The 23,167-nt window shown below is 41.5% G+C and overlaps 1 protein-coding gene across 4 annotated transcripts in view; it reads right to left on the bottom strand.

Annotated features, from left to right (window-relative positions):
- Positions 1-14,661: 14,661 nt before the first annotated feature.
- The window catches only part of MLLT10 (MLLT10 histone lysine methyltransferase DOT1L cofactor), a 213,016-nt gene continuing 204,510 nt past the window's right edge, over positions 14,662-23,167 (bottom strand). For all 4 annotated transcript variants that reach the window (XM_067562351.1, XM_067562352.1, XM_067562353.1 and 1 more), the window contains 3 exons: positions 17,872-17,974; positions 17,037-17,249; positions 14,662-15,580 (listed from right to left, as the gene is read on the bottom strand). In XM_067562351.1, the coding sequence (XP_067418452.1) occupies positions 15,536-15,580; positions 17,037-17,249; positions 17,872-17,974 (361 nt within the window). In that variant the 3' untranslated portion in view covers positions 14,662-15,535. The remainder of the gene's footprint in view (positions 15,581-17,036; positions 17,250-17,871; positions 17,975-23,167) is intronic.

Below are 23,167 nucleotides of genomic sequence, written 5' to 3'. Positions count from 1 at the left end.
GAACCAGGAACTCCTTCTCATGGCTATTCCTGATGAAATAATCCGAACTGCTGCATCTGCCATGTTTAAGGCCACCTGAAGCAGAATCTTTATTATGGGCTTACCCTCTTTCACCATGGCAGAGAATTCAGACCAGGAGTCCAGTGGTACTGTCTCCAAGAATTTCTCCATGGACTGCCATGAGTTGAAAGCATATCTGGTAAGGATGGCCTGTTGATTCACTATACAAAGTTGGAGCCTCCAGTGGAGTACACCTTCCTCCCGACGTACTGCAATTTCTTGGTATCCTTAGCCTTCGGAGTGGGGCCTTGTTGTCGCTGCCTCTCATGTTTATTTGTGGCCACCACCACAAGTGACCCTGGAGGATAGTAGGTGTAAAAGTACTCGTAGGGTCTTTTGAGGGCACGAAATACTTCCTTTCTATTTTCTTCATGATAGGATGTAGAGAGGCCGGGGTTTGCCATAGAGAGGGTCTTTGTGGTCTCCTGGATAGTTTTTATTAGTGGTACAGCAACATGGGAAGGACCCTCCGGGGCCAGAAGGTCAACCATCAGGTCTGCTCCTTCCAGAACCTCCTCAGCCTGGAGGTCCATATTCAGAGCTACTCTGCGAAGTTCTTGGGGAGCCCTGCTATCATCTGGTCCTGGTGAGGGTACCACTCCTGCCACTGCCTCATCAGGGGATGAGGAGGAAGATGCTGTAATGGGGCCTGCTGATGTTTCCTACTCCTCAGCACTGGAAAGATCCCACGGTGCTGTATCCTCATCCTCGGTGCCAGGGTGATGGGCGAAGTCTGGTCCAGAGCTGGGATCAGAGCCTCCCACAGTGCCATGCGGTAGGCTTCTGGCAGAATGGGATGGCTGGGGTCTGGAGTCCTACACAAAGGAGTGAGACCTGCCAGACTGCGATCCCTGGGCCTGGTGGTACGCCCTCGGGATCCACAATGGTCACTGCAACCACATCTGCCAATGAGGGGCCCATGGCATCCCAAAGGGGTGTGCCGCCTCTGTACTCTGTTGTCTGCTGCAGTGCCGGCGTCTCCTGGAATGAATGACTCTGCTTCAGAGTCTGAGGAGAACTGCTCACTCCTCAGCGACCATCGAGGTGCAGTGCTAGACAGTACCAGGGAACAGTGCTGTGGGGATGGAGACCTGGCCATCATTGCAGGTTTATCTTTGGACAGCACCATGGATTTTCTCAGTGCCGGTCCTTGGTCTTGGTCACACTGAGGTGGAGGCGATGGGGCTGTGTCTTCAATCAGCTCCCTTGCTACTTCAAATGTCTCAGGCGTGGAGGGAAGCTGCAGGTCCTCCTCCTGCCTCTCCCTCAGCAGGGAGTCCACAAGGCCCGGCCTCAATGAACTCCTCCTTTGGGCTGGAGTCAACAGTGGTGCTGCACCTTTGGGCTCAAGTGGCCCAGCATGGGTTGCACTTTGCTCCCTTCCTTGTGCACTGAAGACTTAGGTGTCAGTGAATGCCCTCGACCCATCTTCTTCTTGTGGCACCGGAGACTGGGAGTGATGCTATTGTTCTTTGCATTTCGAGCCGTTCAGTGCCGGGTAAATGCGCCGGTGCCGAGGCTCTCTGGGTTTAGAGTCCTTCCTTGGTGCTGCTTCCCTTACCGAGGCTGGCGCGCTCCTCATCAAAGCCAAGGTAGATGATCTCTGCTCTGCTAGGCTCTCCATAGGTCGAAGAGTGGATTCCATTAACAGGAATTTTAGCCTCTGGCTTCGCTCTTTTTGGGTCCTGGGATGGAAATCTCTACAGATTTTATAATGGTACCGTTGGTGTGACTCTCCTAAGCATTTAAGGCAGGATGAGTGCGGGTCATCCCTAGGCATAGGCTTCTTACAGGACGCACAAGGCTTGAAGCCAGGCATGCCCCATCCCCGGACAGGGAGAAGAACAGACTACCTGATCAGCGGGAGTACTATTATCCTAAAATTTCTCTAACTACTACTTACTAACTAACTATTAAGAGGTACTTAAACTACACAATGGGGAAGAACTTGCAATGCAAGAGAAGCAGTTTTTCCAGCAACCGTCATGGGCATTAAGAAGGATCTGAAGAGGCAGAGGGTCGGCAAAGCCCTATATAAGGTGCCATGAAGGTGCAACTCTAGCGGGCACCAGAGTCAACCCAACAGGTACCACTAGGGGAAAACTTTCCAGCGGACTGTACATGCGGTGTGCATACACCTACTGGAAATCGACATGAGCAAGCACTTGGAGAAGAAAAACAGGTTAAAGAATATTTAGGTAACTTAGATGTGTTCAAGTCAGCAGGGCCTGATGAAATTCATTCTTCGACACTAAAGGAAGTAGCTGAAGCAATCTGAGAACCATTAACCATTATCTTTGAGAATTCCCAGAGGAGTGGAGAAGGACAAACATAGTACCTATATTTTAAAAGGGAACAAACAGGATCTGGAGAATTATAGACCAGTCAGCCTAACTTTGATGCCTGGAAAGACACTTGAACAAATTAATAAACAATCAGTTTGAAAGTACCTAGAGGATTGTGTTATAAGGAGTATCACACTTACAGTATTTTAAGGAATAGCCACCATGGATTTATGAAGAATAAATCATGACAAACCAACCTAATTTCCTTCTTTGACTGGGTTATTGGCCTAATGGATGGAGGGAGCAGAAGATACAATTTATCTAGATTTTAATGAAGTTTTTGACATGGTCCCACATAACATTTTCATAAACAAACTAGGGAAATAGGGTATAGATTAAATTACTATAAGGGGGATGTCAAGCTGGTTGAAAAACTGTATTCAAAGAGTATTTATCAAGGGTGTGCTGTCGTACTGGGAGGCTGTGTCTAATGAGGTGGCACAGGAGTCTTATTCAATATTTTCATTAATGCCTTGAAGAGTATGCTTATAAAATTTGCAGCTGACACCACGCTGGAAGGGGTTGCAAGCACATTAGAGGACAGGATTAGAATTCAAAATGAACCTTGGACCATTGGTCAGAAATCAACAAAATGAAATGCAATAAAGAGAAGTGCAAAGTACTTCACTTAGGAAGGAACAATCAAATACACAACATCAAAATGGGGAATAACTGGCTAGGTGATAGTATGCTGAAAATGGGGGTGGGGGTTATTGAATCACAAATTGAATATGAGTAAACAATGTGATGCATTTGAGAAAAAAGCTAATATCATTCTGCTATATATTAACAGCAATGTCATATGTAAGATATGGGAGGTAATTGTCCTATTCTACTCAGCACTGGTGGGCCCTCAGCTGGAGTACTGAGGTGGATGAATTGGAGAGAGGCCAGAGGAGAGCAACAAAAATAAGCATAGAAATCTTGACTTATGAAAAAAGGTTAAAACAACTGGGCATGTTTAGTCTTGAGAAAAGAAGTCTGAGTGGGGGGACCTGATAACAGTCTTCAAATATATAAAGGGCTGTTACAAAAAGGATGGTGATCAGTATTCTCCATGTCCAGGTAGGATGAGATGTAATGGGCTTAATCTGCAGCAAAGATAATTTAAGTTAGATGCAAAGAAAACTTTAAAACAATAAGGGTAGTTCAATTCTGGAATAGGCTTCCAAGGGAGGTTTTTAAACACCTGTCAGGTCTGGACTAGGTTTACTTCGTACCGACTCACTGCAGGGGGCTGGAAAAGTCCCTTTCAGCCTTGCATTTCTATGATTCTCTGATTTGCAGCGCACGTGTGCCTTACAGATACTGCTGGCTAACAGACTCCAAACTTGAGCACATGTGGTATGTGTTTGTGTGTGCACCAATAGTAGAATGTGCATACGGCCATTACTCCTTGAAGAATTCCAGTGACTGTTCTCTGAATGTTACATCTCATTTTTTAAAATGTTTCCATTCAAATCAGGATAAAACAGCAAAAATGTAAAATTTTTCATGGGAAGGAATTTTCAGAAAAAAAATCATTTTGGGAGAACCAAAGCAGAATTTTTTTGGCTTGCTGGTTGACCACTTGGAAGGCTCTTTTCAGTTTCACATTACCCCTGCAGGCTGAAAGTGAAATTGACAAAATGCTTGCAGGCAGAACACCATCATTTTGATTTTTAGAACAGAAAATTTTGATTTTGTGAAAAGGGCATTTTCCGTCAGAAAATTATTCTGGAAAATTCCCAACCAGCACGAATCCAAACACCTTGGATCTACAGGCTATAAAATGGTCTTTTCTCTCCAGGAAATTGTTAAAACCAACTTAGGAGTCCTTACTTAATCAAGAGGACTGGTACATATTGGATGTCTTTTTGTGCGCCTATGCTTCCTTCTCTTCTTGGAGCACCCAAAACACTAAAGGACCTGGCTGCTTTTCTTTCTGGTGAATGACTCAAAGACTGCCTGTCCTAATTGGTCCAAGACTCCTGCAGGTAAGCTTGGATGCAGAACAGCCTCCCAGTGTCATATGACTGGATAATTCTCTGATGGATTCAAGGACAACCTTGGCATAGACCCAGAATCACCACCTGGCATAACAGGATCCTGCAGTCCTGATGTAGAGGTCTCTATTTTAGGCAAAGACCCAAAACAGCCTTCTGGCACCATGTGACATCTTTTCTTCCATGAAGACTGTTACTTTAAAATGGCTATATGCGGTCGCACCAATGGTACATCTAGCCCAGTGTCCTGTCTTTTTGAAGTGGCCAATGCCAGTTGCTTCAGAAGGAATTAACAGAACATAGCAATTTTCAAGTGGTCCATCCCCTCTTGTTCAGTACCAGCTTCTGGCAGTCAGAGGTTTAGGGATGCCCAGAGCATGGGATTGCATCCCTGTCCATCTTGGCTAATAGCCATTGATGGACCTATTCTCCATGAAATTATCTCATTCTTTTTTGAACCCAGTTATACTTTTGCCCTTAACAACAACCCCGCGCAACAAGTTCCACAGGTTGACTGTGCATTGTGTGAGGTACATCCTTATGTTTGATTTAAACCCGTTCCCTGTTAATTTCATTGGGTGATCCCCTGGTCCTTGTGTTTATATGAAGAGGTAAATAACACTTCCTTATTCACCTTCTCCACACTATTCATGATTTTATAGGCCTTTATCATATTCCCCCTTATTCCTCTCTTCTAAGATGAACAGTCCTGGTCCTTTTAATCTCTCCTTTACAGAGGCTGTTCCATGCCAACTAATCATTTTTGTTGTCCTTGGCTGTATCTCTTTCAATTCTAATATATCTTCTTTGAGATGGGGCAACCAGAACTGTACACAGTATTCAAAGAGTGGGCATGCCATGAATTTACATAGTGTCTTAATATTTTCTGTCTTATCTGTCCCTTTTCCTAATTATTCCTGACATGCCATTAGCTTTTTTGATTGCTGCTACCCATTGACCTGATGTTTTCAGAGAGCTAGCCACAATGGCTCCAAGATGTCTTTTTTGAGTGGTAACAGCTAATTTAGACCCCCATCATTTTGTATGTATAGTAGGGATTACGTTTTTCAATGTGTATTACTTTGCACTTATTGACACAAAATTTCATCTACCGTTTTATTGCCCAGGCACCCAGTTATATGAAATCCCTTTGTAACTCGGCACCCTCAGTTTGAACTTAACTATCTTGAGTAAATTAGTATTATCTGCAAACTTTGCCACCTCCCTGTTTACACCATTTTCCAGATTATTTATGAATATGTTGACCAGCACTAAATCCAGTACAGATCTTTGGGGGACCCTGCTATTTACCACTGTCTATTGTGAAAACTGATCCCTACCCTTTGTTTCTTATCTTTTAACCAGTTACTGATCCATGGCAGGATTTTCCCTCTTATCCCACAACTGCTTACTTTGCTTGAGAGCATTTGGTGTGGGACCTCCTCAAAGGCTTTCTGAAAGTCTAAGCACAGTATCAACTCGATTACGTTCCTGTTGTCACCCTCAAAGAATTCTAATAGATTGGTGGGACATGATTTCCCTTTACAAAAGCCATGCTGACTGTTCCCCCCAACGTATTTTGTGCATGTGTGTCTGATACAATAGTTTTCAACTAGTTTTCCTGGTATTGAAATTAGCCTTTCCGGCTTGCAATTGCCTCTGAACCCTTTTAAAAATTGGTATTACATTAGCTATTGTGGAAGAAACGAGGCTTCACTCTACGTTTTTAGTTGAGGCTCATCAGAGATCTGAGACTCTTTTATTATTATGAAGCACAAGCATATGCAAGGGGAGAGCCACTGACAGAGTTGCCTCTGGTCAGTAAAGGGTCTTCGCCCTCAGGCAGATTTTAACATATATTTATAACAGTGTTAGAATTATAGCATTCGTTCTTCTTATCATTAGTCAAGGTTACAGACACAAACGAACTGCAGTACAAGAATTTTTTGGTTCAGACAGTTACATTTTTCAGTTCTTTCTCACTCCCTGTTTTACCCTCTCCTTTTACCCATAAGACATACTTTTCTTGACCAAAGTTTAAGGCCTAAGCAGTTTTACTTCAATACTATTTTCCAGCCATCTGATACAGAGTCTGATTTAAGAGATAGGTTACATATCAGAGAGAGTAGTTCTGCAATTTCATACTTGAGTTCCTTCAGAACTCTTGGGTGAATACCATGTGGCCCTGCTGCCTCACTATTGTTTACTATATCAATTTGTTCCAAAACCACATCTACTGACATCTCAATCTGGGGCAATTCCTCAGATTTGTCACCTAAAAAGAATGGCTGACGTGGGAATCCCCTTCACATCATCTGCAGGAAAAACCGATGCAAAGAATTCATGTAACTTTTCTACAATGGCTTTGTTTTCTTTGAGTGCTCTTTTTTACACATTGATCGTCCCCTGGCTCTACTGATTGTTTGGTAGGCTTCTTGCTTTTGATATACTTAAAAGGATTTTGCTGTTAGTTTTTGTGTCTTTTGACTTGACTTACTAAAGTTTATGCTTTCTATTTTCCTCAGTGAGATTTGACTTGCAGTTTTTAAAGGATGGCATTTTGCTTCAGCCACCTCCCTTACTCTGCTCTTTAGCTATGATGGCATTTTTTTTTTTTTGGTTCTCTTACTATTTGTTTTTGGGGTTGTTTTTTTGGGGGGTGGGGGGGGTAGGTGGATTGGCGGGGGTGAAGGGGATGTACGTTTAGTTTGAGCCTCTATTATAGTGTTTTCAATAGTTTCCATGCAGCTTGCAGGTATTTCACTCTTGTGACCAGTTCTTTTAATTTCCATTTACCTAGCTTCCTCATTTTTGTGCAGTTCCTCTTTTTGAAGTTAAATGGTATTGTGGTGGGTTTCTTTGGTATTTCCTCCCTATAAGGTTGTTAAATTTAATTACATTATTGTTGCTATTACCAAGTTCGGGTATATGCACCTCTTGGAGCAGATCCTGTGCTTCACTTAGGACTAAATCAAGAATTGCCTTTCCCTTTCTGGATTTCAGAACCAGCTGCTCCAAGAAGCAGTCATTAATGGTGTCTAGAAATTTTATCTTCTGCATCGTATCCTGAGATATCATATACCCAGTCAATATGGGCATAGTTGAAATCCCCCATTAGTATTGCGTTTTCTGTTGTTGTAGCCTTTCTAATCTCCCTAAGCATTGCATACTCACCATCACCATCCTAGTCAGGTGGTCAGTAACATATTACTGCTACTATATTCTTGTTCTTGTTCAAGCATAGAATTTCTGTCCATAGAGATCATATGGTAGGTAGTTTGATTCATAAAAGGCTTTTACTGTGTTTGACTATTTTTTTTCACAGACTGCCACTCCACCACCAAAGTTTCTGCGATGTGTATTATATCAGTATCCTCATTTAATAGCAGGTTCTCAAGTTCACTTGTCGTAATATTTAGATTTCTAACATTTCTATATAAGCACATATAAAATTTGTTAATATGTAGTCTCTGCCTTCATCTGATGTAATTGAATGGGATTCTTTTTTATTTGACTGTTTCTCTTCAGTTCCTACTTGTACGTTATCACCTCCTCTTTACCAGGGTATAGAGTATCCCCTTTAATTAATCTTCTCCTAAGATGTCTTTTTCCGTACCGTATGTTCCTCCACACCTGTCAGTTTTCCCTCAGCCCTTTGTTTAAAAACTTATTTGTGACCTTTTTAATTTTACATGACAGCAATCTGGTTCTGTTTTGGATTCGGTGGAACCTGTCCTTCCTATATAGGTTCCTGCATTCTCCTTCTTAATAAACTCACATCTTTCTTCCCAACACTATCATCTTATCCACAGAGTGAGATGCTGCAGTTTAACTGACCCTGCATGTAGAATTGGAAGCATTTCAGAGATTGCTACCATGGAAGTCCTGGACTCTAATCTCTTGCCAAGCAGCCTAAATTTGGCTGCCAGGACCTCTCTCCTACTTTTCCCTAGGTCATTGATACCTACATGTACCATGACCACCAGCTCCTTCACACCCAGCAGGAAAATTCATGTGGTTCTCCTGGTCATCACAATCCAACTATCTATATTTCTAGTAATCAAATTACATCTTACAATTACCTGTCTCTTCCTACTAACTGGGGTCTGTTTTCCCAGAGGGGTATCCTGAGTGTGAGAGGACATTATGATAGCAGGTGGAAGGAGGGTCCAACTATGGGACATGGAGGTTACTTACTGTAACTGGAAGTTCTTTGAGATGAGTGATGCCTATCTGAATTCCACTCATGGGATAAGTATGTACGCCATGCACCTGAGTCGAGATTTTAACAAGCAATGTCCATTGGCTGACACATGTACAATTGATCTCCTTGTGCTCCCAAGTGAAGGTATAAGAAGCAGTGCAGGTCCATGTCCCCTCACTTCCTCTTCTTACTGAGAATCCAACTAGATCCAAAGCAGAGGGGTTGGAGGGTGGGTAGTGGAGAACAGATAGGGACCACACATCTGGAAAAAGTTACAGTCAGTAATCTCAATTTTTAATTCAAGTGCTGGTCCCTATGTGTATTCCGTATGTCGGTGATTGACAAGCAGTACTCTGATTGGAAGTGAGTGCAAGGAAGCCATCAACAAAGATGTGTGCAATATTTCAGATCCCACTGATGCGTCCTCAGCAGAGGCCTGGACTAGCGCATGATGCCTAGCATATGTACGTATGGAGCTTCAGGTAGCTGCTCTGCCATATGTCCAGCATCAGGATCTCCTGCACCGACTCTACCATGTCAATCTGTGCTGTCATGGTGTGGGCCATTATTTTATTGGGAGGCAGGATACATGCTAGTCTGTAGCATTTGATAATGCAGCCATAAACCCACTTAGAAATCCTCTGACAGGATATAGCTTGACCATAGGATCTCTTTGCTATCATGAAGAAGGTCTCAGAGACTTTCTGATGGGCTTGATTCTTTGCAGGTAAAAAGCCAGTGCATACCTGATGTCGAGGGAATGATGTCTCTTCAGGAGAAACATGGGGTTTTGGAAAAAGAACAGGTAGGTGGATAAACAGGTTAAGATGGAATTCAGAGACAACATTGGGTAGAAATTTAGGATGAAGGTGAAGGGATACTTTATCCTTGTGAAATACCATGGAGGGGAGGGATAGTCTGTAATGAGGGCTCCCAGTATGTTGACACCCTTCCCTCTTCTCCCCCTCCCTCCCCCCCCCCGGAGGAAATAATGGCCACTAGAAACATCACCTTCATGGATAAATGGGACATGGAACATTTTGCTAAGGGTTCAAACGGCGGTCTAAGTTTTGACAGCATAAGGTTAAGATCCCATAGAGGCATTGGTTTAATGACTGGTGGGAAGGCCTTGATGAGGCCCATCATGAACAGTGTCACAGTTGAGTGGGTAAAAACAGACCATATATGTACTGAAGGAAGGCACTAATGGCTGCTATTTAGACTCAAAATGAGCTGATCTAGAGACAGGAGGTAATCTAAAATAATAAGGATGCTTGGGTGAGACTGTGCTTCACCCAGGCAGAAACAAGGTTACTTACCAGTAACTGTTGTTCTTCGAGATGTGTTGCTCATATTCATTCCAATAGAGGTGAGTGCGCGCCCCGTGCACGAGTCTCCGGAACCTTTTTTGCCCTAGCAACCCCCGCAGGGTCGGCTCCGGCGCCCCCTGGAGTGCCGCGCTTATGTCCCAGGCTTATCCTGGGAAGAGGAGGATATTCTCCAGCAGAACCGTTGGTACCTGCAGTTCCGATTCAATATTCTCCTCCTCATACACTGGCAGAACCAGTTGTTGATGCAAGGGAGAAGAATGGAAAGATTACTGGTGCGTCCTGGAATTCTGGTATACATATCCCACAACTTACAGTAAGGCCAAAAAGAGGCACCAACCATTTGGGGGGGACCCCATGATATAGGAAACGGGGGGGTCCCTAGGGAGGTTGCGTCTATAAGGATAGTGACTTAAGTCTTCGATCGCTTGGTGGCCGTGGCTCTCGCTGTGGGGATGAAGGATGGACTCACTCATCAGATTCTTCCAAATCCAAAAATTGCTCCTGTTGGAAGGGCAGAGCTATTGGTCCAGGGCAATCCTTCTTGACTGTTGTGAGATGGTTCCTGGAACACTGACATAATTTCATCTTCCAGTGTAGAAATATCCCTCACAAGGAATGGCCCAGAGAAGAGGGAAGACTGCAGCTATGGGAGGAAGATATCCTCTGGTGCCGTGTAGGTCGCTGTATGCCCCAGCATGCAAGGAGTTCTGGTGGTTAACACTGATGGTACTGGCACATCCCTGGTCATGGTGCGTTCTGTAGGCAGACACATCAGTACCACAGAGTGCAGCGCCACATTCGTGGACAACCGGTGGATGACAGTCCTTATGCTTTGGTGCCGGCATCACCAATAGAGGCAGTAGATCCTTCTTTCTATGCACTTGACCCGCCAGCCTTGAGGTATGTTGTGGAGCCAGATCTAGTTTCTGCTTGTAAGGGCTTGCCCAACCTTGATGGGCTTGGCGAAGGAGCATATCCCTTGACAGGGGCCTGTCCATGTGCCCATGAGTGTGTTTCTTGCTCTTATGGGAAGCTCTGCAAGAAGCGTTTTTGGGCTTAGAAACTGAGCGCCCCACTTCTAAGCATGTACTGCTCATAGGGTGCGGCCCATGTACAGGTGGTCTCCCTGGCCCAGATCACAGAGGGAGGGGTCTCATGGACTTCCCTAGTTCTCAGTGGAAATGAGCATGAAATGCTGCTCTTCGTTGAAATGTGTGTCTGACCCAGAGGCAGTAGTTGGCTGTGTTGATATTCGTCACTGACTGGGAAGAAACTATGGCAGGAGATGCAGTTTTTGAAGCCCAGGTTTCTGGGCATAGTCCCCAATTGCAGAGAGGGAGTCCCCGGTCTGGGGAAATAAACAACATGAACTATGCTAAAAGAATAACTATTTACAGGTTTTCTGAAAGGCAGATGGACACTGGATTCTGACTCAGGTCATGCAACAGTAAGAAGGAACTGAGGGACTTTGACCCACACTCCCTCTTATACCCTCTTTCACAAGTATGAGGTGATCTACTGCACATATGTGGGCCAACAGACACTGCTTGTTAACATCTCTGGTCTCGGGCATGTACACATACCACGTGTGGTATACACAGAAACCAGCACCTGAAGATGACCATTTCCCTCCACTCCAGCTTGATGGTCTCCTTCCCTGAGACTTTCATCTTCCTCAACAGCATAGAGGCTGTCAGAGGAGATTTTCAGTGACACAGCACTCTATGTACCTCTCTCTCTCTCTCACTTAGCTCTTCCATTTCAACCATTCTCATCTCAAGAGCCCATGCTTATTCCCTGAGGGCCAGGAGTTGCTTTCACCCAATGCATAATTTGCCACCATATATATTTAACCAAGGAAAGAAGTCAGAGGTTCAGGATTTCTTCCCCTAGCTATCATGGCAGGGGAATCAAATGGTCAAAGTCCAAAAAGAAAAAAATATAAACTCACTACACAAATATTTTAAACTAACTTTCCTAATTTCAAAACATGGGTCAATTTGGGAGAGGGGAAAACTCCTGGAAAAAAAGAGGATAATGCTTATTTTTCTTAACCTGCATTGTAGGATATTAAAATAATCCCAACACATGAAATAAAAGCACTGAAGCAGACACCTCTTCTCAGATCTGTGCATCAATAGTACATCGCAAATTGCTCTTTTGTTTTGCTTTGTTTTTTAACTTACACTATCTAATTGAATAGCTCACATAAAGCTCCCAAGTCTCAAACCAAGTCTTCAGTCCTTGGTTTATGTCAGGGACCATGGCTGCTGGCAGAAGCAGCAATGCCTTGTCCCAGCTGCTACATTGACATTCTTCCTCTGGGAGGATATTTGTCCACACTGCCAGGAGACAGGCTTCCCCTATGCCCCCCCAGGTTCTGAGGGAGAAGGAAACATGTTAGAGTAGGAGGCTGGTAGTTCCACCAATCTGCTGATTGCTGAGCATAACTGCAGCTCAAGGCAGCAACATGGTGAGGAGTAGCAGCAGTCAGCGCTACCACAGAGACAACAGTCAGTGTAACACTTAGGAGGGAGTACAAGGGTTACTGCTAGTTAAGAATTCCTTTTATTCCATCACATTGCTTTCATAACACCACATTGTAGTATTTATGGTTATTTACTAACCGTATGGGCAGCCTGCTATATGAATGTGGGGAATACATCCAAACCATGGACTAGCTAGTGAGCTGCTGCTCTGTAAGATTTTTCTCCAGTAGGACAGCCTTGATTCATTCCATGGCATGGGAAGCCACAGAAGTGGATGTCAACTTTTAATGTTGCCATATGAAAGATGATGAGGACGCCCCATTATAGCAGACTAACTAGCACTAAATTCTCTGAGGATGTAGCCTGAGGACCTTTGCTTTGCCAAACCAACATCTCTGCTTTATGAAATGTTGAGAAAATAGCCATTTGTAAAAGTGTAAACAATCTGTATAAGTTACAGACTTCTTTTGAGATAATGATCCACCTAGTTAAATGAGCCCTAAAAAATTCACATATAGAAATGTGAACTGATTCATTACATTACTGGCTGCACAGACATGGTTTCTTTGAGCTGAGATTTCCTAGATTTTTCTCCAAAGTTCACGAATTGTTTGGCTTTTTAAATGGCATGAGTCCATGGGCTTGTATAAGAGTATAAGGTAGGTGGGCCATCATATCCAGGAAGTCTCAGAGTTGTGGGCTAAGGTTATGACTTTGAAGAATGAGCCCCTCCATTAGAGGTGGAAGATGGATCTTTCTATGTGTTAACACTACCACCCACAAGATGTTTTCTAGACACCTGAGGCTAAATTAGGATGCAATGCATCTAAGGAGGGGTCCATTTACAAATCACTCCAGATAAGATTGACAATTCAGGTATTAAATCAGGTGGGCTTGTTTTGTTTTCTTTAACAAAAATAAATATAAGGAAATTAACATTGATGCAACTTTAAGTGATAAGTCAACAAAGATAAGGTGAAAAGCTTGCCCTTTCTATTTATGCCTTAAAATATAAATTTAATAGAGACCAAATATTATATGTTTTTCTTGTGGCTTGACATACGATAAGTTACAGTATATATGGGGTGAAATCTGGCACTGCTGAAGTCAATAGCAAAAAGTCTTTTATTGTATAGCTCTCACTATGAGTTACGCTCAGTTTGAAGTTCTTAACAAATCTCTCTCTCTGCTGGGACCAATGCCTTTAAAGTTTGACCACAGGAAATTTATGCCGTGATTGTGGTACAGGCATCAGTAATGACCTGCTACAATGGATCTCGTAAGCAAAAGTGTATTTAATTTTAGAGACAAGATCGTATATTAGTGTCAAAGTGTATTTTGCAAGCAAAATTAAAGAGAGGAAAGGAAACATTAAGAAACCGGTTGTTGTAAAGAATAACTTTAGTATAATTTGTCTGATTATTACATTAGCAACAAGTACTAAAATCTGTCCAGTCATGGAATATTAACAGAACTGGAAGGACAGAATATCCTCCAGCTTCTACAATAATCTCTCTCACACAGCAATGAAGTGAACCATTATGAACCTTATTAAAATTTATTAACAAAAGCTTTGTACATATCTTTTCATACTCTTGGAATTTTACATCTAGGCAAAATAACAGCACATTTTCATTTGTACAAATTGTTACAGAATATTAACCAGTGGGTTAAATAAGTAAAATAAACCACACTGATTTACTTTTGTAAAGTATCCACAAAAATGATTTGTGACAATTTTTTAAAATCCCCCTGAACATATAAAAATAAATTATTTGATTAAATCTACCCATTAGAATTATTACAAATCAAAAATCAATGTTTTCTTATGAATTTCTCACAATACAAAACAGATTCACAAAAACCTTATTTACAGAAATGAGGTAAGAACTGTGCAATGTTTAACCAAGAGACATATTGCAGAATTAACATGTTCTTCCAATTAAGTACACAGTGGAGGTCTAATTACAGCTGGGTCCTTTTCCACTAATAATTTACACTTTCAATACAGATTAGTGGTCATTACCCCCAATTTTTATCTATACTCTACCACACATAGGGTCATGCCATGAAATCATCTATCCTAAGTGAAAATGTTCTAACAATAAGTTCACCCGTTTCAACCACTGGTATATTTCACTGGGAAATTTTAAAACATTTTTTTGGTAATTTATTAGTGAAAAGTGACCCATGTAACAATTTGCCTGAGCTATCTACAGTGGCATAGACACTTCTAAGGCAGAACAATGGGGAAGGCTGCTGGTGCAATGTTGAATATTTCTGCTGCTTACAAGGACGTCTAGTGCATGCTCAGCTGTCTGCATCTATTTCAACACAATGAAGGTAGCAACAGGCACTTGGTTTAGGCCAAACACTACCAGTACTTTCCAGAGTGGCCTCCTCATCTGGTAAGAATTTTTTTTTCCCATTTAAACTGATCTGGTTTCTCCAGAAACCTTAGAATTCTAAAAATCCAAATCAACATTAGTAACCTTTGGACTCTACCTTGAAATTCTTATTCTGGCAAAATTCCCTCAACAGTCAATAGGAATTATATGGAGTGAAAAGCTCAGAATTGGATTCTTTATGACATGAGTCAGATTTCAAAACATGTTTTAAAAAAGCCAAAAAGACCTAACAGGAAATCCACACTGCCAATTACAAGCTGGATCTTGCAATTGCAGCAGAGATCAGTTGGGTTGGGTTGGTTTGTTTGCTAAGACTCCTGTTCTAAAATCAAGTAATGTGTGACTGGAATAAGTGTTTTCAGATTACTAGCCCTCCAACTTTATAAGTAGTAGTACTATTGGAATATCAACTATAATTTTTTCCATGGCTGAATTTGTAGTTGTATTTAATATTGTCATACTGACAAAATAATTATGGTTTGCAGAATTTAATTTCTTGCAGTGTCTGTGAAATCTAAAAAAGTAGTTCCATTTCAGTGCAACAAGAAAGTAAATCAAAGCCTTAGAAGAATTCCTTATGAAGATTAATCATTTGCTGTACAGTTAGGTCCTTGTTGTATTTCTTCATGTCTGCAGAAAGGGAGACTACAGTTCACAGCCAGATGAAGTGCTTATAACAGCAGAATATGCAGTTCTCAAATATTTTTCAAATGTCAACTTTTTTCAGGTGCAACTGGTCCAGTTTTATCGTTAAGCCTCTGTGGTAAGAAAACAAAACAAAACAAAACATCTGTACAACCAGACAGTATTTTAGTTTTGCTAAATTCTACAGATAAATGAAAAGACGTGGCTGGAATACAGGCTAGACACAAAAGTGGATAGGATTAGATAGTTATGCTAAAGAAGCAAATACAGATGTTTTTGGCTTTCATGATTTCAACAAAACATTTTGATTTTAAAGAAATATTCACACACCTTGGAAACAAAACTTTGGTAAGAAGAAAGTAATTACAGCAAAGAGATTTTAGGCCTCCAAAATTACCACTGGGAAACAGATTCAAGCTCTGGTTCTGCTCCACGCTACTGATCTCTTCTTGGGGCCACAGAGGAGTCTACGACGGGGCCTCTAACGCTGCTCTGTGTTCTCTGCTGCTTTTGACCTGCCAGCTTCATTGAGAGGGGGAGGGGAATTTTCAGTAGGTCAAAACAATTCCATCTATGGACCCAAGAACGTCTCACCATGGAAACATCCTCTTCCCATCACTCTGTTCCGGGAGCTACACAACTTCCACTTTCCGCCCCCTTTTCCTGGTCCCAGAAGTTTTCTTTCTTAACACACACACACAGAGTCTGCCCATTCCTTTCATGCCTTCTGCTCCTCCCTCATAGTGACCATCAGGATTTATAGTGCATCTGTAGGAACTGACAACCACTATTGAATATATAGGAAAATCCCAGATTTCTGGATGTGTCACATCCATGGTGTATTTATTTTTTATCAGGACAAGTAAATTAATCTACAAGGTAAGTAAGGCCTCAGTTAAAACAAATCTTTAGAAGGCTATGGGGAAATGTATAGATTTTAAGTATATTAAAATAAATAAAATTATTTGAATCTTTAAATGAAAGTTCCATAGCAGCAAACAGAATTTATGAAATGGCAACAGATATACTTGTTCCATTCAGTGACTGGGAGAGCACAGTGCATGAGAGCTCCCAGAGCAGTGCATAAGGCTCATACCATCATGCTAATACAGGAGATTACTTTCTTTCAATTTACTCATTTAAGGCACTATATGGAAAATATCAAGTGAAACACTGACAGAACTGTGATTGGTGATTTGACTGTGTTTCATAATGAAAAAAGTAAGATGATAAAGCTTTGAATAACATATCAATTACACAAAGACAGACAAAAGAAGTCCATTAGAGAATTCCTTGCATGTACCTGATAAACATCTAGTACTGAACACTATTAGAGAAAGGCTACTGGGCTAGGTTGGCCACTGGTCTTATCCAGTACAGCAATTACTATAGTTAGTGGGTTAGAGTCTAAGAAAGTCTACATAAATGTAAGTTCTTGTATGGACAGAAGGCAGCATAGGTTACACCAACTTAAACTTCTGGATTCCCTTAAGACTTGCCTCTGAATCTGGCACAATGTTTCTTTAATGATATCACTGAAAATGCCATTATAGGTGAAAATACACTTACTGTCACTTTTTGAGATGCATTATCCCCATGAATTGTAAGAAATGGGTTGGTAGTAGTTGTATGAAGGGGTGATGCCTGAGTGCCTGAAAGCAGGTTGCTTATGGGTATCTGTGCTGCTCCTGGGATCTGCAATTGCTGCACTTCTGGCTGGTGGTGCTGGTGTTGGTGGTGCTGTTGCTGCACCAGCTGATACAGAAGGGCCTGATGTTGTTCCTTAGGTAACACAAGGAAAAAACATTCTAATCAACAATCATTCAATGACTTCTAGGTTCTTTCTTACCCTAGTGTTTACTGCAGTGTAACCACAATTTATTACACTCCAGTTAACCTGGGTTGCAATGCTGAAGCTCCACAGGACTGTGGAGGATGGAAGAGATCCTCTTAAAGCTTTCCTGAAGGGAGCAGCACAGCAGAAGTTTAACTAACCCAGATGGCTTGGGCAAGTTTCTATCACAGGATCCCTTGATTTGATTATATATATATATATATATTTTTTTTTAATTTAAACAAAAAAGAGTATCAAATATGTTTGGCCCAGTATTAAAACCATGCTACTTCCAATACAAATAGTAAAGTATTTCCAAGCAGCTGCCAAGTGGCATATATATATATACTTCAGTGCAAACCATTATTTACAATGAACATATTCTACATGCTATAAAAAGGTGCAGACAATTGAACAATAAATTAGTTTTTTAAATTACGTTTTTTAAAGAGACACGATCAAGGAGTTCACCCACACATCTAATATTTATATTAACTTCAGGAGAAAGCAATGGTCCTGGCTCAGGTTTAGACAGAACATAACTAATTCTATTACAAATACAGTACATACTGATGTAAGTTGCTGAGTACTTAGTAACTGCTGAAATTGCTGGTGCTGTTGATGGAGCAGAAGTTGTCGCTGTTGATCAGGAAGTAACCCAAGTCCCGAGGCACTGCAAAGCAATGACTAAGTTCTTAGTTTCTGCAATGTAACATTGTAGCTTATTTGACTAATGGAGGTCTGGGTCATCATTTTTACTTCAGCCTTTCGTCAAAATTAAAAACCTGAACCATGTATATAGACTTTTCCATAAGTAACACTCACTTGCTATGTAGAGTTTTGATTAAATATTGCTAGCTATCCCGCTGAATATTAATAGCAAATGAGTAGTTATTTCTTGCATAAGTTGGACAGCAAAGTAAATAACATACGCACAGTTATAATGTGCACACGGCCCACCCACATTTTGCTAACATACCTGGGTATTCCAATCTCAGCCACAAACACAAATGTAACTACCATCTCTATGCTGAAGACTCACAGATCTATCTGTCTACTACAGACCTGTCCAAACTGAAATCTCAGCCTGTCTGACATCTCTTTGTGGATGTCGAGCCAGCTCAAGCTCAACATTGCTAAAACAGAACTCTCAATCCTTCCCCCTTAGCTGCCCCTTTGCCTCCCATCTCAAGCATTGTGGACACCAGCACCATCCTACCTGTTACCAGACCAATAACTTGGTTTCATCTTTAGCTTGGACCTCTATCTAGATCTTCACATCCAGAGTATGTTTAAATCTTGCAGATTCTTTCTACATAACATCTCTAAGACAGAGCCTTTGCTCTCCATCCACACACCTAAAACTCTTGTCCAGGTTCTCATCATCTCACATCTCAGTTAGTACAACATCTTTTTCTCTGGCTTTGACAAATGCAATCTTGGCACATCCATATCCATTTATAATTCTGCTAAAAAATCATTTTCCTAGCCCCTCATTTTGACCATGTTGTCCCTCTCTTTAAAAACCGCCACTGGCTTCTTCTTTTCTCTCGCATCAAACGTAAGCTACTAGTTTTTCCTCTGAAGGCCTTTCACAACCTATCTTCACTCTACCTATCATCTTTTATTTCCTATTGAAACGTTGACTCCCACCTCGAAATGGCCCATGATGTCAAACTCCATAGCCCACTGTTACATTTTCAAACAAGCACCTCTGTATTTTCTTCCATGCTGACCCTCATAAGGAAGCATTCTCCATAAACATCTGCAAAGCTCTCTCATTATCCTCCACAAACCTTTGCTTAAAACTCGTTTGCTGTGATGCCTACCAAAAAAACCCCTTCACGACTAGGTTGCTGATGTACTGTGATAATTGTCCAACAAGCTGACCCAATATAGTCTCATTGTTTCCTTGTACTCTCCTGTGAATCAGTCTATATCCATCAGATGTCTCCTGTCTCATACTAAAGATTGTAAGCTCTTTGGGGCAGGGACATTCTTTTTGTTTTGTGTTTGTACACTGCCTACCACAACAGGACACCATAATTAGGGCAGCTAGGTGCTATGGTAATACAAATAATAAATAAGATGATGATGAATTAGCAATTGAAAAAATTTACCTGACACCAACTAGCCAAAGTTGAAAAATACCTGTGCTGTCACCACTCCTCCCAAACCTATTCCCCTGGAATTAAAAGTAACAATGCTCTGTGTATTTTTATTCTGTATTATATTTAACTCTCACATGTAAATTAACTACTTAATAAATTATTTTAAATCTAACAATGTGTTTGTCTCTTGCTTTTAGTATTTTCCTGGTTTCAGTGCACTTTTTACATATTTTCCTAGAATTACAATGTATCTTTTTCTGCATTTTTATTGCCTGTTGCTCTTTTCATTCTTTCTCCATCCCATTCTCTATATATCATGTACTCTACCTCTCCCACATATTTAGGGTCTCACTTCTCTCTATAATTTTACAGTCTCTTCATCCCCTTGTCCTACTTACCCATACCCTGATCTACTCATCTGCTTACCCCCCCCCCCCAATAACTGGAGAATTAAATGTCCAGAGAAACACCTAAGTGGAGAAAGACAAGCTTGCTCCTCAAAGCTGCCAGGAAAGGGGAGTTTCCTGGGATTCCTAATGGGGTGTGCTTTCTCTGGACCCTGCTCAGGTTGGAATGGGAATTTCATTTTTTGTAGGCTCTGGCTAACAGCTATTTGATAAGTTTGAAGTTCCCCATCCCACAGTCTCCTGTCTGGAGAAAAAGAGGATTGTTCCTTTTCATACCAGCAATCATTTAACCTCCTGGTTTTTGTATAGGTGGGGCTCGCGCTACTCATCTATTTCTCCCCCAGCCTCTGATTTTGAATGCTTTTTCCTAGTGAAAAAAGCTGCAGCTCAGAGCTTTCCCAAGCAGCAGCAGTGTGAAAATGACTGGTTGTTCATTTCACTGCTGATCACAGTAATGAGAAGCATGTGTGGATCTGTGGAAGCAATATGCAGGAAAAGGTCTTCAGTTACACTACTTATGTCCCACATGAAGTTGTCTTCTCAGATCCGTGACCTTGGTAATTAACCAGCAGTAGCAATTCACCTTAAAGACCTTAATTATAGGACAGCTATAAAACTTCATCCATACTAAGGTTGTGCCCATACTAGCAATTTTTCTGCAATATGGGAATGCTAGTTTGACCAGCTGCCTGTGTTTATACCACGTCATCTCATCCTGTTCAGAGCAGATCTGGGCCAACATTGTGGCAAATCTGCCAATGCCTCCCTGAGCCCTGTCTAAATAAATAAGCACTTCCACTGGGGCGGCTGCATCAGTAGTAGTAAAAAAGCGAGAGACTTTTCCAAAGGTGTTTAGTATTAGAAAGAGCCTAGGGCAATGAGTGTAGGTGTAGCTGAACCAGTGCTGAACATGATTTAACTGCAAGAGTGGACAGGACCAAACAGTACTCAGCACGTTTTCAGAAACAGTGGTTCTGAAAGCTCAACCACGTGGAAAGCACTTTCATGTATGTGAAATATATATTATATATTTCTATCTGGACCCAAAGGTATGCCAGAATCCTTCTAGAACATGAAGAGACAGGATACCATCCCCTAGGCCCTTACAAACTAAATTAGGCAAGCAAACATGGGAGAAACAAGACAGCAGGAATGGGGTGGGAATACACGTGTCATTAATAAGATTATATGGTTAATCAGTGAGGGTTAGTGCTTGCTCTGATGTAATGAGGGTGGATTTGGTTTTTTGTGATATGACTACATGGATGTCCTAGCTGGTTAGTTATGTGCAGGTGTTATGGCAGAAGTGGGTTCTAGGGAGGCACTTGAAAGAGGAGGAGGGGAACATTGCAGATGAGCAATAAGTACATGAAAGAAAAGAGACGTGGGAGAAGGGAAGAAATGGGCATTGAAATTGGCATTGCAGGGGTAGCTGAGCAGAAAAGAGTAATGAAGGAGAAAAGGTTGGGTAACTGGGAGCATAGGCACAGTTATAGAGCACCTGGAAGGGGCAAACATGAAGTTTAAATTTCCAATAGTGGAAAAGGGAGAGTCTTCCAAGTGTTTCCAAGAGGTGAGGTATATAGTTAGATTGACAGGCAAGGAATAGGATTTTGACAATATCGTTTGAATGGACTGAAGTGGGTGATGTATATATCAAAGAGTCTACAGAGGAGCAGATTACCATCATTAGAGTATGATATGAGGAAGGCATGCACAAGAATTTTTGCAGGATCTGGACAGACAGAAATAAACGGTCAGATTTTGGCAATGTTGTGGAGGAAAAGATGGTAGTATTTGGATGCCACCTCTATACATGGGAGAGGAGAATTATGATAAGGAAAACTGGTAACAACCCCTAAATTTAGTTTGCCTAACACTTTCCATTATACTGCGAGGGCTTTGACATTCAACAGCACGGAAGCCCATGAGCTACAGAAGTGCCTTTTCTTTGTTACCATGAAATTCCATTCAGCTTTATCCAAGATATAAACTTTTTAAAAATAGCCATTTCGCTTCTCTCACTTTCGTTCCTGAGATCATTTTTGGTAGCATGCCAACATAACACAAACATTCTCAAGTGCTTGGCTCACACCCCTGCTGCAGCTGTGGCAGATGCCAGTATCAACACTGTACTGGGAACATCTGGCAGCTACCACGATAGCTGTGGGTGCATGGGAGATGGGGGAGAAGAAGAGAACTGGAGTTGATCTCCCCTCCCCCAGAAATGGCCCTACTGGACAATGCCCCCTTCTGGGAGAACCATGTGAGGCTGGGATGATCCTCTACCCCTGTAAACAGCCCCAGCCAAGACCCAGCATCTCATTCCCTCTGCACCCACTCTCTGGGGGCATATCACATGGGGCGGGAGCTTTCCCAACTCTCAAGTGGGGGGACAGAAAGAAAGAAAGCAGGGCCAGGCTGGCCTCTCCCCTCAACTACCTCCCGATCCAAACAATCTACCTTCCCTTTGGGATAACAGCTGTCTCCTGTTGCCAGCTAATACAGTTAACCCCGTAGCAGTCTGTGCTGCAATCCTGAACTTTTAGGATTCAAAACCTGCTTATGATGCATTTCGGGGGAGGGAGAGGTTGTTACAGATGCTCATAACTGAATTTTTTTTTTTTTTTTTTTTTTAAAGAAAAAAGGTAAAAAGCACAAACCCTAGGAAATGACTTACAAAAAGACTACATGAAAAGAACATTATTTAGGTTGCAAAGTCAAACACTCAAAAGTTAGGAAATGCCAGATTTATAGTTGCCTGTGTAACAATAATGCTGCCCAACCTGTACAAGGAGGAAGAATTAAGGATGCACTGGAACTTTTAAATCTACCATTTTCTAAATTTGGAGTGCTTGACTGCAACATAAGTGCTCTTTTATATAGTGTTTGTATGTATAATATCATATTGCATGTGGGATAAAAAGCAAAACCATAACTTAAAGTCATTTTCAATGCTACTTCACGGCCACTGGAAAAACAGTTTACACTAGCTAAGACTACTTTTCTTTTGAGGGACCTGTTCGGGCTCATTATGACACATTCATGGGATCAACCAAAGCATATTTAGATGCAATGTAAAAGGCAAAAATAGATGGACCCTAATTAACATTGTCACTGAAGCCCCAAAAATTGAATAGCAGGCATTGTTTCTTTTTAAATAGAATACTGCTGATTTTCTACTTCATTATCCATAATGCAATTAAATTCCTGTCCTCTTAACATTGCTCTTACACAGAGCAAAATAATCTAGTCAGACATTCACAGGCTAGAAGAAATGCTAAATAAAATAAACTCCATGCTTAAAACTATTTAACCAAATGAACCTAATATTGCACTTAATGTATA

The sequence above is a fragment of the Emydura macquarii genome, unplaced genomic scaffold, assembly GCF_026122565.2.
Source record: "Emydura macquarii macquarii isolate MOO-44397 ecotype Brisbane River unplaced genomic scaffold, CSIRO-AGI_Emac_v2 contig_2422, whole genome shotgun sequence".
NCBI classification, from domain to species: Eukaryota; Metazoa; Chordata; order Testudines; family Chelidae; genus Emydura; species Emydura macquarii.
Note: the sequence above shows the minus strand (reverse complement) of the source record. Positions and strands in the feature narration are given on the sequence as shown.